The sequence below is a fragment of the Nomascus leucogenys genome, chromosome 14 (genome assembly GCF_006542625.1).
Source record: "Nomascus leucogenys isolate Asia chromosome 14, Asia_NLE_v1, whole genome shotgun sequence".
NCBI classification, from domain to species: Eukaryota; Metazoa; Chordata; class Mammalia; order Primates; family Hylobatidae; genus Nomascus; species Nomascus leucogenys.
In genome coordinates this window covers 12947788-12961921 of record NC_044394.1, presented here as the reverse complement: position 1 = coordinate 12961921, position 14134 = coordinate 12947788, and the positions used below count along the sequence as shown (strand labels likewise).

General features: G+C 42.3%; 1 protein-coding gene across 2 annotated transcripts in view; it reads right to left on the bottom strand.

Moving 5' to 3' along the window:
- Positions 1–6326: 6326 nt before the first annotated feature.
- Positions 6327–14134, bottom strand: part of PPP1R21 (protein phosphatase 1 regulatory subunit 21) — a 76128-nt gene continuing 68320 nt past the window's right edge. The window contains exons 20-22 of one of the 2 annotated variants that reach the window (XM_030826981.1): positions 11595–11693; positions 10240–10368; positions 6327–7013 (exon numbers count right to left, since the gene is read on the bottom strand). In XM_030826981.1, coding sequence (XP_030682841.1) covers positions 6984–7013; positions 10240–10368; positions 11595–11693 — 258 coding nt within the window. In that variant the 3' untranslated portion in view covers positions 6327–6983. The remainder of the gene's footprint in view (positions 7014–10239; positions 10369–11594; positions 11694–14134) is intronic. The other variant, XM_030826982.1, reaches the window with a different exon arrangement.

Genomic DNA, 14134 nt, shown 5'->3' with positions numbered 1-14134 from the left:
GAAGGCAGATCCCAAGACAACAGCAGTGATGCCAGCCCACAGATCAAATGAGACAGTCTGGAGCAGGTCAGATGGTTCTGGGAGAGAATTCCTGAAGAAGATGGAAGTTGGCTAACACCCAACTGAATCTGACAACACTGCAAGGAGCGTTATACACCTCGGAGTGAAGTTAGGAATAAACTAGTGATAAGTACCATAGAAAATGTAGTAAATAATTTAAAAAAAAAAAAAGGAATCCAGGGAAAACAGAGTTGTACAAGAAAGGAAAAATAATCATAGTACATTACATGACTCAGCTATCACCAGTATTTGAATAGTCATAATGAAGTATATGCTGAATACTGACCCAGTCCAAATGTTTTTGGCTTTTTGAGATGGAATCTCACTCTGTTGCCCAGGCTGGAGTGTAGTGGCACAATCTTGGCCCACTGCAACCTTTGCCTCCCAGGTTCAGGTGATTCTCCTGCCTCAGCCTCCCAAGCAGCTGGGATTACAGACACACGCCACCATGCCCAGCTAATTTTTGTATTTTTGGTAGAGACGGGGTTTCACTGTTGGCCAGGCTGGTCTTGAACTCCTGACTTCAAGTAATCCACCCATCTCGGCCTCCCAAAGTGCTGGGATTACAGGTGTGAGCCACTGCGCCCAGCCTTTAGTTTTATTTTTGTAGAGACTGGGTCTCACTCTGTTGCACAGGCTGGAGTGCAGTAGCACAATCACGGCTCACTACAGCCTTCAAACTCCTGGGCTCAGGTAATCATCCTGCATCAGCCTCCCAAGTACCTAGGAGTACAGGCATGAGCCACATGGCTAGACCCAAATGTCAGTGTAACTAGTTTAAACAGTGAGGGTATGCATGCATATGTGAGGGTATGCATGCGTATGTGAGTGATGCAAAGGGGAGGCGGATTAAACAGACAAATACTCATCTTCCAACTGTAAATCCAATTAATAATGCCTAACAAGAAGAGCAAAGGTAGCACGCCATTTGGAAATATAGATAACAAAATAGTGAATGAAAGTGGTTTTTCTGCGGGGAGCATGAAATGGCGGGAGGATCAGGGGTCTGGTTTTTTTTGCCTTATTTTATCTTAGTAATAACTGTTTAAGAGCAGCCTAACTCAAACTAAGTTCAAAACTTAATTTAAAATACAGATACGGGCTGGGCGCGGTGGCTCACGCCTGTAATCCCAGCACTTTGGGAGGTCGAGGCAGGCGGATCACCTGAGGTCAGGAGTTTGAGACCAGCCTGACCAACATGGTGAAACTCTGTCTCTACTAAAAATACAAAAATTAGCCGGGCGTGGTGGTAGGCGCCTGTAATCCCAGCTACTTAGGAAGCTGAGGCACGAGAATCACTTGAACCCGGGAAGCAGGGGTGCCACCAGAGATGGCGCCACTGAACTCCAGCCGGGGCGACAGAGTGAGTCCCTGTCAAAACAAAAACAACAACACAAAAATACACACACACATACACACATACACATATATTTATACAGATACTACTTTAAAAAGCCTCCATATTTTTTGTTTGTTTGTTTTTCTTGAGATAGAGTCTCACTCTGTCGCCCAGGCTGGAGTGCAGTGGCACAATTTCAGCTCACTGCAACCTCTGCCTCCCAGGTTCAAGCAATTCTCCTGTCTCAGCCTCCCCAGTAGTTAGGACTACAGGCAGCCACCACGCCCAGCAAATTTTTGTGTTTTTAGTAGAGATAGGGTTTCACCATATTGGTCAGGCTGGTCTCGAACTCCTGACCAGTGCTCTGCCTGCCTTTGCCTCCCAAAGTTCTGGGATTACAGGCGTGAGCCACCACACCCTGCCAAAAAGCCTCCATGTATTATCTCTTCCTTATTGCTCTGAGATAATCGCAGGACAGGATGAACAAATGAGTTCGTGATTATAATTTGCGTGTCCACTCCCTTGTCTCACTAAAAAGAGGCTGTAAGCTCTTCTCAAGGGCAGCCAGCACGTCTGGTGTGCGTGCCACAGCCTGCTCAGCACTAAGCACGCAGCAGGCACTCGGCACACACTTGCCAAATGAATGATCACATGGTTAAGACAGGCTCCCATCTTTACAAACACCCGCAGAACTGAAGTATATATAAACGAAATGACCCAGTGTCCGAGAATGGCCTTAAAATACGCTAGAAAAAAAAGAAGTGTGGAAAAAAGATAAAACAAGATTGGCAAAATGTTCATAAGGAGTGATGGGGACATAGGGCTTGTATGAGTCTACTTTTGTGCATGTTAGAAAATTCCCATAATAAAACAGCAACAACAAGAATGTTTACACAGAAAGAGGACCAGAATGAAGGGATGGCATCATGGCATAAATATATAAAATTCAGAATCTGGTGTTCAGCAAGGCTGGTGTAACAAGGAATATGTGAATAAAAATGAGGCATCAGGGGAAGAAAAAATTACGTCAAAGGCAAACCATATGCCAGGGACTTTAAATTAGCTCAAGAAGTTCACTAAAAGCTGACTTAAAGGAGGCACAGGGGTACTTAGTGAAGATGTAGAAAGGGGATGTTGAATAAAATATTGCTGGAGTTGCTAAGAAATTTAGTATCTTTTTTTTTTTTTTTTTTTGAGACAGGGTCTTGCTCTATCACTCAGGATGGAGTGCACTGGTGTGAACATGGCTCACTGCAGCCTTGACTTCCTGGGCTCAAAAAATCCTCCTGCCTCAGCCCCCCGTGTAACTGGGAGCACAGCTGTGCACCAACACCCCCAGCTAATTTTTAAAAAAATTTTGTAGAGATGAGGTCTCACTCTGTTACCCAGGCTGGTCTCAAACTCCTGGGCTCAAGTGATCCTCCTGACCCAGCCTCCGAAAGTGCTGGGATTACAGGCATGAGCCACTACACCCGGCCAAAATTTAATACTTTATCTTCCAAATATACAGTACCTGAAGGAGTTGAAAGCCCCCAATTTAAAAGGCTCATAGCACAGTAGTGAATAATCCAAGCTGAGTCAGGCTAGACTGGGTTTGAATCCTGGCTCCAACAGGTACTGTGTGACTGTGGAAAAGTTGCTTAGTCCCTCTAAGCCTTGGCTTTCTATCTGTAAACTGGGGATAGTAATAGTATGTATGAAATATGGTTGCTAGGAAGTCTAAATGAAGTAATACATGTCAAGTCATACCTATGCCTAACTTATGGTAAGTGATTAATAAACAGTGGTTATTATATGCCTTGGGAGATGACCGCCAAGAGAGCAAAGATCTAAGTTAAGTCAGAAGAGCACAATTTTGCCAGGGATCCAACTGTGCCCTCTGCAGTCCTGCCCTATCTCTCAGCCCTAGGAAAGCTCCCAGGGAAACTGTCCCCTACAAAATGGCCAGGCAGTCCACAAGCACTGCCTCAGAACCTACAGGGCCACACACCATGCAAGACAATGGAGGTGGCTGGTCTGGGAGCTCTTTGACAGCTGTCACAGATGGTGGGAGATACAAGTCTCAGCCACCAAGGCAAAGAGGGAAACAATCCCAAGATTCACATTGTCTCTAAGGGAAAAACAGGCTCATTGCTCAGGAGACATGACACTTTCCTGATCCAGAGGTCTGAGAGTTTTTACTGTAAGCAGTAAAAGTAGAGGGAGGGTACACTGTGTATATGGAAGAGAATGAGGAGAAAGTGAGCTAAGCAAGTGTCACATACACACTACTACTAGATCTTGCCCAGCAGACAACAAGGAGCCATTGTGAAGGCTTTCCATCTGGAGAATGGCTATGGCAGAGATATGTTTTAGAAAGATGGCCTAGCTGGGTGTGGTGGCTCACGCCTGTAATCCCAGCACTTTGGAAGGCTGAGGCGGGTGGATCACCTGAGGTCAGGAGTTGGAGACCAGCCTCGCCAACATGATGACACCCCATCTCTACTAAAAATACAAAAATTACCTGGGCATGGTGGCAGGAGCCTGTAATCCCAGCTACTTGGGAGGCTGAGGCAGGAGAATCGCTTGAACCTGGGAGGCAGAGGTTGCAGTGAGCTGAGATTGTACCATTGCACTCCAGCCTGGGCAACAAGAGTGAAACTCCGTCTCAAAAAAAAGAAAGAAAGAAAAGAAAGATGGCCTGGCAGAAGGGGTGGAAGGACTGGAGTACAGGAAGACAAGCAGTCCAGACAACTGGTATTTAGGGCTCAATTTAAGGTACTGAATAAGGGGAGAGCAGAAGTGCGTGGTATTGCAAAGGCAGGAAGATTCAATAAGATGACCGATGAGATGTGCGAGGTGAGGAGGAATCAAAAGTGATTCCAGGTCTGCGGCTTCCATTACAAACAGGTGGAAGCTACTTGCTCCTCCCTCAATCCTCCTGCTCAGTCAAGTTTGTTTAGGCCAAAGCCTTTGGCTTCATCTTTGACTACTCTCTTTCGCTCACACCCCAAATCCAGTCCAATCAACATTCATTCAACAAATATTCACTGATGCCAGACAGTATTCTAAGTACAGGGAACGCAGCAAGACAAAAACGCCTGCCTTCCTGAAGCTGCATCTAGTGAGAGAAACAGGTAATAAATAAGATAAATAAGCAAAATATGTGTTAGATTATAAATACTAAGGAGTAAAATAAAGCAGAGAAGAGTAATAGAAGTGTAGGGGAAAGGAGTTGCAATCTTAGATAAATCTGTCAGCAAACTCTATCAATGGTGGCACGAACCTATAGTCCTAGATACTTGGGAGGCTGAGGCAGGAAGATCGCTTGAGCCCAGGAGGTCGAGGCTGCAGTGAGTGTGATCACGCCACTGCATTCCAGCCTGGGTGACAGAGTGTGACCCTGTCTCAAAAAAAATTAATAAAAAAAAGTATGGGGTAAGTTCGGTCTATTTGGAAGCTGAGGGAGAGGACATCAGTAGAACGAGAAATTGAAGATCTAAAAGTGAAAAAACAAGCACTAGAAAAGGTATGCCATTAAGAGCATCAGAAATACCCTAGCTTTAAGGGTAGCAGAGATGCCTCTGCCTCTGAAGCAGGGGAGAACGGGAAGCATGGGTAAATATATGAAGCAGTGGGGCAGTTGAGAAGTGTTTTTGATGGTACAGATGGTACAGATCCTAAGAGTGAAGGGGGGCAGACCTTAAGGAGAGAAGTGGTGTAGCCATTATTGAAATTTAGAATAAAAATGGACTAAAAATACCCAAAGGACTGTCCTGGAACAATGAAAGGCTGGCAGGGGCTCAAAACCCTAAGTTCTTGACAGAGCTAATTAGGATGGCTCTTTTTTTTTTTTTAAGACAGAGTCTCTCCCACTCTGTCGCTCAGGCTGGAGTGCATTGGTGCTATCTCGGCTCACTGCAACCTCCATCTCCTGGGTTCAAGTGATCCTCCTGCCTCAGCCTCCCAAGTAGCCGGGATTACAGGCACATGCCACCATGCCTGGCTAATTTTTTGTAGTCTTAGTAGAGATGGGGTTTCACCATGTTGACCAGGCTGGTTTTGAACTCCTGGCCTCAAGTGATCTGCCTGCCTCAGCCTCCCAAAGTGCTGCGATTACATGTGTGAGCCACTGTGTCAGGCCCAGCATGGCTCTTTGATGTTTCCCTCGCAGTATTTGGGGGCCTACTCACAGCTGCAGTGAAAACAGCTGGCTGAGTAGATAGAAAACTGACAATGGACAGGGCAGAGAAAAGAGAAAGGGCAAGGGGGCTAGGGACATGAAGGGCTGGGAAAAATGGAACTGAACCAACCCAGAGATCCCCCAACTCAGGATCCGAATGCTTTCAACTGTGGTGAAGACTGGGCCTAACAACCAGAGTCTCTCTGTATGGCAGGCAGCTGAGGACTTAGGGCAGAGGCCAAGGAGTTGGCTTTTGTGCTGAGCACAGAGGGAAGCCGGTGATGGGCTCTCAGGTAAACTCCGGAATAAAGCATTTTAGAGGGTGACTCACAACTGTCTAGAGAGTAGCCTCAAGAGAGATGGTGCCACAGGCGGAGAGGTAAGGAGAAGGGGGTTTCAGGAACCCCTCAGCTAATCTGGAGACCTGGACACGGGTGAAATGGGCCTGTGTAAGCAGTTCAGAAAGGAGTAATATATTTAGTGCCTCGGGAGCAGGTGGTGGCAGAGCCACTCCTGACACTGATACAACACAATGTTTATGATATAAGCCAAGGGGAGCCTTAAAGGACTCAGGCTCTTTGCTTGAAGTGTGGTTTAAAGTAGCTTTCAAGGCAAAACTCAAGAGCCTTACTAAAGGATTAACTGTAGAATTATTCCAATTTGAGGTATCCAAGGATTACACCTAAGTCAGGTGGCATTTGATGTTTTCTAGAAGTCGACTTTAATAGGGTTCAGTTTATCAAATTTTCATAGAGAGACTGAAAGTGTGATATAAGTGTGAATTTATTGACATGAACTTCCTTTAGCTATTACTCTAACACAGGGTATCAAAGAGCTGAAGATAAGGATACTAAACCCACAGGATCTGAAGTTTGCAGGGCTCCCTCCCCCTGAGAGAGAAAGAAGAGAGAGAGAAAGAAATAGACAGAGAGAGAGAGAGACAGGGAAATATGAACAAATCTTTTTAAAAGAATCTGGAGAATGCCTTCAACTATAGTAAGAAGTAATGACAGTTTGACAATTTAAGCATTTTTTTCCAGAAACATATATCTATTCCATAGATACCAAATCGATTACCATATAATTGAGTTTGAAAGTATACAAAATATTTGTTGTTCTTACATACTGAAATTAAAACCAAATTTTAAAAAGTGCACAGTAAAAACAGCATAAGGAAACCTACAATATCCATGATATATGTATTGTTTTCCATTTACTGCCGACATCAACTTCTGTATTTGCCTCGCTGGTTACAAATATGTTTTAGATATTTCAAGGCCATTTCCAACACTGACTAGTTTACTAGGTCCAACAATACTTTAGCTTCCTGAAGGCAGCCAGCATGGACGTGGTCTCAGCCCTGCGGCTCTGTGCAGCAGGAGCAGGTCTGGAAAGAACAGTCGCCAACCAGCTATTTCAAAACTATCGACTCTTGTTCTTTTTAGAATTCCCCTGTGCAAAGAAAAATATCAACAATAAGAACATAAACATAAAAAAAAAATAACTCACATAGTTTATAAACCAAGCTGTCTGAAAGCCGTATTTCACTTTGGAACACTTTAGCTTCCAAAAGGGAGAATAACTGATAATCTTGCACTGTTAACTTTTATTCAATAATCACAAAGCAGTTTGTTATACTCTCTCTCCTCTCTGCTTCCACAGACCCTATCCCTCTCGGGGCTGAGGAGAGGAAATAAAGAAAGAAAAGAAAGCTACTATCTTGGATTTATCAAAACTACAAACATTCATTTTGTTCCAAAGACAAGAGAGCCTAAGATTTCAAGAAGCTGAATAAAAAAATGTTAGCCTAAATCCCAGCACTTTGGGAGGCCGAGGCGGGCGGATCACGAGGTCAGGAGATCGAGACCATCCGGGCTAACACGGTGAAACCCCGTCTCTACTAAAAATACAAAAAAATTAGCCGGGCGCAGTGGCGGGCGCCTGTAGTCCCAGCTGCTTGGGAGGCTGAGGCAGGAGAATGGCATGAACCCGGGAGGCAGAGCTTGCAGTGAGCCGAGATGGCGCCACTGCACTCCAGCCTGGGTGACACAGCAAGACTCCGTTTCAAAAAAAAAAAAAAAAGAACATGTCTCATCATTGTTTAAATAAACATCTTTTCTTTTAAAGGTCTTAATAGGTAATAACTCTGAATATGTGCTAACTAACACCCAAACAGCACTGATTATCTGTCAAAAGTCAGCTTGGATATTGGCTGAGAACAAACCAGAGGGAAGATAACTTATTCCATTTCATCAAATATGGAGATTTGGATTTTCTAGTTTTGTATAATTTTTCTTCTTTCTGGAGAGGCTCTCTTCTTGGGAATACAGTTTAATTAAATTCCTGTATTTAACTCTTAGGCATAAATACATTTTCTTCATGGAAGAAATGCTTGCAGAATATAAACACTAAGAGCAAGATCATTGCAAACAAATGGTTGAGGATGTTTACTTTGTATCCAATGGAGACAATGTCAGTCATAAGATGATGCTATAGCAATGTAAATTACTAAATGGGGGAAAAGCAAAATATAGGATTACAGAATGATCAAAGACAGGTTAATGAGATCAATTCAAATTGAAGAAGGGTCTCTTAGAGTTTTATTAATGGCTGGTATTTTAAGGAAAAGATCAACAAGCTCTAAGATGCTGTGTGCTGTGGTTCACACCTGTAATTCCAGCACTTTGGAAAGCTGCAGCCAGCTGATCACTTGGGCCTGGGAGTTTGAGACCAGCCTGAGCAACAGGGTGAAACCCTGTTGCAAAAATACAAAAAAAAAAATTAGCCAGGCATGGTGGTGCATGCCTGTAGTCCCAACTACTAGGTAGGCTGAGGTGGGAAAATCTCTTGAACCTGGGAGGTGGAGGTTGCAGTGAGCCAAGGTCTCACCATTGCATTGCAGCCTGGGTGACAGAGCAAGACTCCATCAAAGAAAAAAAAAAAAAGTCAGAGGAAACTTGAAAATTCCCTAACTTCTGAAGTAGGTGCAATCCAATTACCTTCAGGACAATGAGCTTTGCTGTACTCAACATGTACCCTTCTCAATTCAAAATCAAATACTTCTGAAGTTCCAGAGATTGAAAAGTTTTCAAAAATTATTGCTACTTCTTTTCAAATTTTAGGTGCTAAAACAGGCTTTCTCATACTACTACACTAAAACAAATTATACATACCATGAGAAAACCCAAAACACGACCTCTTCAATGTGTGTGTTTTCTACCACTACTAAGAATATAACTGGTGAATTAGATATTGCTCTGCTGGAATATGGAATAACAAGAAACCAAAAGGTTAAGAGAGGCTTTCCTTAAAAGGACCAGCCCCCCACCGCCAACTCCCTTACCCCCAAGCTCAAGTTTCCTGAACCACAAGTAACTGGAGAACAATAATGAGAACCATATTGGGTGATTACAATAATCACAGAAACAGCCCAGAAAAGCATCAGAGACAGCCTCCAAGGCAGCAAGCAATCAATGAATATCGCGAAACTATGTTGATAAACAAACTCATATAATGCAGATTCCAATGCATTAACATGATATATTCTCCAAGAAGACCCTAAATGAACAGAATCCTGTCCTTATACCAATAGCAGATGCTAAAATAAAGCCATGGTTTCTTCATCTCTATTTCTCCCCAGTGTACACAGCAGGAACTCAATAAATGCCTGCTGAATCACAAAGGGGCAGCAGCAGATCTCAAAAGAGTACAGGCTGGAGATGGTAAATCCCAGCTGATGGTGGTATAATACTGAGTTATGAAAATGGGCTAAGCACATGAGATGATGCCAACTAAGTGAGCCCCTGGCCTCCCAAAGTTTACCTTTCATAGCAAAACAGTATATACACTGTTACAGTAATAAAGACACGGTATGTGGATATGCATTTCAGCCTAACATATTGCCCAACATCTACTATCTCAGTTTGGGCAAGCAGAGGGATTATGGGAAAGGAAATCTAGTTAAAAGGGTAAGACATTCCAAGATTATATTAATATTTATGAGAATAAATTTTCTGAAGTTTACTCTTCAACAGTACCATTTTAGGTCTTACATAAATAAAGAGCAATCCCTTTCCTAAAGCCCTTTGTGAGTCCCCCTAACCTTTCTGCAACAGTAGGAGAAATGCCAAAAATGCCAAAAAGCAGCTGATACAGTATTAAAGCCTTAGAGGCCAGACTTTCTCAGCTTTCAATTCAGCCAAAGACACTTAATACTTTTGGAAAAAAGGACAAATGATATTAAGGAAAATTATTTATAGATACTTTTTTTTTTTCTTTTTTAGAGACAGAGTCTCACTCTGTCGCACAGGCTGGAGTGCCGTGGCACAATCATAGCTTGCTGTAACCTCAAACTCCTAGGTTCAAGCAATCTTCCCACCTCAGCCTCCCAACTAGCTGGGACTATAGGCGCAGCCCCTCATGCTTGGCTAATTTTTTCATTTTTTTTTGTAGAGATGAAGTATCACTATATTGCCCACTCTGCTCTCAAACTCCTGGCCTCAAGGGATCCTCCCACCTCAGCCTCCCAAAGTGCTGGGATTACAGGCTTGAGCCACTGCACCTGGCCCTTACAAACACTTTAAATCTTATGTCCTCTTGCTCCTGAAATGTATAACAATAAAATACCTCACATTAAATATCATATTACAGAGAGACTACCTCACCTCACCTCACATACCTTACTGGACATCTTTAGTGTGTCAATCTCTTCTCTCTGTTTAGATAATGTCTCATTCATGCTGCACAGGTGGTCACTCATCATACTTAACTGATCCTCGTAACTCCTCTTGGTAGTTGTCAGCTCATCCTAAATAGCAAAGAAAAAGAGAAAAATCAACATCCCACGAGTCATACCACTCTGAAGCTTTTTTCATTCACAAAAGAAAAATGTGGAGTAGGGAAATTATAGTTTCCCAATAATGTACTGTATATTTCAAAATAGCTACAAAAGAAGAATTATTACGTTCCCAACACAAAGATAAATGTTTGAGGTGGTGGACATCCAAATTACCCTGATTTGATTATTACACACTGTACAAAGGTATCAAAATAATCAAAATACCACGTCCCCCCCAAACATGTACAACTATTTACATCAATTTTTTTAAAAAATTCTTTTAATTGTAAAAGCAACCTATCAAGATGGTCTAGCTGATCAATTAACATGCAGGTTAAGGCACAGGCCTAACAAGAGAACAAAGTTAAAAGAAATGGGAACAAGTTTTTCTCAGCCTTCAAAATAGGTTCATAATTTCTTTGCAAAAATTTAAGGGTTTCTTACTATGCCAGGTATAAAATTATAAGAAAAGCCATATGGCCTCATTATCTTTCCAAATTCCCTCAGGTTTTGCTGAGCCACAGGTGAGGCCTACGACACATTGCCTCCATCCTATGCCTCAATGGCCTACAGCCCTCCCGGCAGCACCATTCCTGAAAGAAGCACCCTGCATCTCTCTTCCCATTTCTCATGCTCTCTCCTGCTGCCTAAAGTCTAATCCTGTGTGCCTAATTAATCTGATAAATGAATCTAAAGCAAAGAGGAAGTGGGTGTTGCTGTAGTGCTGTTTTTTCCTTGCCTGGCATCATGTTTTTATTAGCAGAGGCTTTCTGAAAACAAAGATTTAAAACCAGGCAGTGAGTAAGAAGGAATATGTTATAGCCCCACCTTTCAGTTTAGATCCGTTTTATGAAACAAGAAAGAAAAGGAACAGAGTAATATGTACAGAACAAGCCTACAGCTCACCATGATGAGTATGTACAAGGAAGGGGAAAGAAAGATTCTGGGTAAATAAGTGTTATTTAAGCAAATGCCGCCTATAAAATGATTTACAATTACAATCAAGTTGGAGAAACAATACAACTACTTTTTGCCTAACATAAGTAAGATGTTATTTTTAAATGAATCAGAAATACAGTGGTTATCTTAAAAAGCGTATCTAGAGATCAAATGTCTTTGGAAAAGAAATGCTGCTTTGCTACCAAAGAACTTTCAATGAAAAAACATTAAAACCGTTTAGGTAACACTTAACTCACCTGAAGTCTGCTGATGTTCTGACTGGCAAGTTTCATTTCTTCTGTCAATGCTTCCTTAGACTTTTCAGCCAAGGCCAGTCTTTTAGAGAGTGCTCGGCACTGTAAAATCAGAAAACATTCCATTACTAGAGGGAACATTTTCTAAAACCAAATTTGCTTTGGGAAAGGTTGTTAAAAACACTTCTCAAAGCCAAAGTTATTCATTCCACAAATAATCTGTTGAATACCTATAGGCATTGTATCACACATTAGAGTACACGTAAGAAAGAAGTGGCCCCCAGCTTTGTCATTTCAGTAAGGGGAAAAAAGTCTACCAACTTAAGATCAATGTTTTTTTCTTCGAGCTAGCCTGATGACCAGTGGTTATATATAATACATAAGAACTTCCTTTTTTTTCCTTTTTCTTGAGACGGAGTCTTGCTCTATTGCCCAGGCTGGGTTGTAGTGGCATGATCTTGGCTCACTGCAACCTCCACCTCCCGGGTTCATGTGATCCTCCTGCCTCAGCTTCCCGAGTAGCTGGGATTACAGGCATGCACCACCACACCCAGCTAAGTTTTGTATGTTTAGTTGAGACGGGTGTCACTATGTTGTCCAGGCTGGTCTCAAACCCCTGACCTCAAGTGATCTGCTCACCTCAGCCTCCCAAAGTGCTGGGATTACAGGTGTGAACCACAGCACTCGTTCTTTACATAAGAACTTTCTACATTTATCTAGGATTCATTTATATTTATACTAGATAAAAAAAAAGTGATTATTACAAAAGTTATCAGGAGCTTCTGAACATGCACTATGGATCCTAAGGTACTTTTCTTGTGTTTTAAGTCCTTCATTAGAGACCACATTATAGGAGCAATAAAAGCTTTACCATCCTACCCTACAGATTACGCACTACTTACAAGGGAAAAAATGAACACAAGATTGCAAAAATTCCAGGCTGCTTTCTTTAGGGGTTCTACCAATCCTACTCTATCCAGAGAGTGTGTAGATCAAAATGATAAAAGAAAAATCCTATTTCACAATATTGTTCAAAGAGGGTATGAGATTAAAAGGCTCACTAAACTTTCTGATAAGGTTACTGACAAGGAGGATCTGTTGAGACACATGCAAATGCTATGTCAACATAAGGCACTCAGAGCAGTAAAGTCATGTGGTGGGGCGGAGGTCACCACTTCCTGTTTACCAATAAGGAAAAAGTAGGACAATTTAAAAATTCTTGAATCACAACTGCACACAAGATATTTACTAAAATAACCAAATCTCTTGGAAATAAAACAGCCTAAAAAAAATTCCTCAGCTACTCATTTCATTTCTCACAAAATTTTAGGGCAGTTCAGCCAACCAAATCAACTGCCTCCTATTAACCAAACATCTACTCTGTGCTCAGCAATGAACCTGACAAAGAGGAATATAGGCATGCAAGGCACAGGTCCTTGTGAAAAGGACAATCAAGTCTGAGACACTAACTCAGAACCAAACAATGAGGATCCATGCCTGCTGGACTGCCGGCTTAGTGATTCAGCTTTTCCACTGCTAGTCATTCAGTTTGCTGTCCTCCCCCTTTCCTGCATTCCAACAAGCTGTCACTACTGATCAGCTTATCAAACATGTATTCGATGGCTGCTTGTGAACAACACTGAGCTAAGCACATGATTTATTTTAGCAAGAAAAAGATGCAAAGCCCCTCTTCACTTTTAGCCACTGGCCTCCTATCAACCTCTTCAACTCTAGTATAAGAAAAAATCAAAAAGTCAGGTCTCAATAAAGGGTTTATCTTTCCTTTTTCAATTTCTTTAACAACTTTAAGCATTATAATTATCTGCCATCCATAAATGACTGTTTAATATAAAGTTTCAAGTCAGAGACCTTGAAGGCATTCTTTTATGTTGAGCAGCATCCATTCTACCTTACCATTTGTTTCCTACTCCTTGGTATCTCTACTTTCTATCTTCATTTCCCCCCTTAATTCTATGAATTGTGCATAATTTTATAGATGATATTGCATAGTGCAATGATTTTTTTTTTTTTTTTTAAGGCAGAGTTGTGGCTGGGGATGGTGGCTCACGCCTGTAATCCCAGGACTTTGGGAGGTTGAGGCAGGCAGATCACCTGAGGTCAGCAGTTCAAGACCAGCCTGGCCAACATGGTGAAACCCCGTCTCTACAAAAATACAAAAATTAGACAGGCATGATGGCGGGTGCCTGTAATCCCAGCTACTTAGGAGGCTGGGGCGGGAGAATCGCTTGAACCCAGGAGGCGGAGGTTGTAGTGAGGCAAGATCGTGCCACTGCACTCTAGCCTGGGCAACACAGCAAGACTCCATCTCAAAAACAAAACAAAAAAAAGGCAGAGCCTCACTCACATCAGTCTTACATTTATTGAAATAAAGATTTTTAGTTGGTATACAGACTAGTCAATATGAACTCCAGGCCGGGCAAGGTGGCTCACGCCTGTAATCCCAGCACTTTGGGAGGCCGAGGCCAGCAGATCATGAGGTCAGAAGATCGAGGCCATTCTGGCTAACATGGTGAAACCCCATC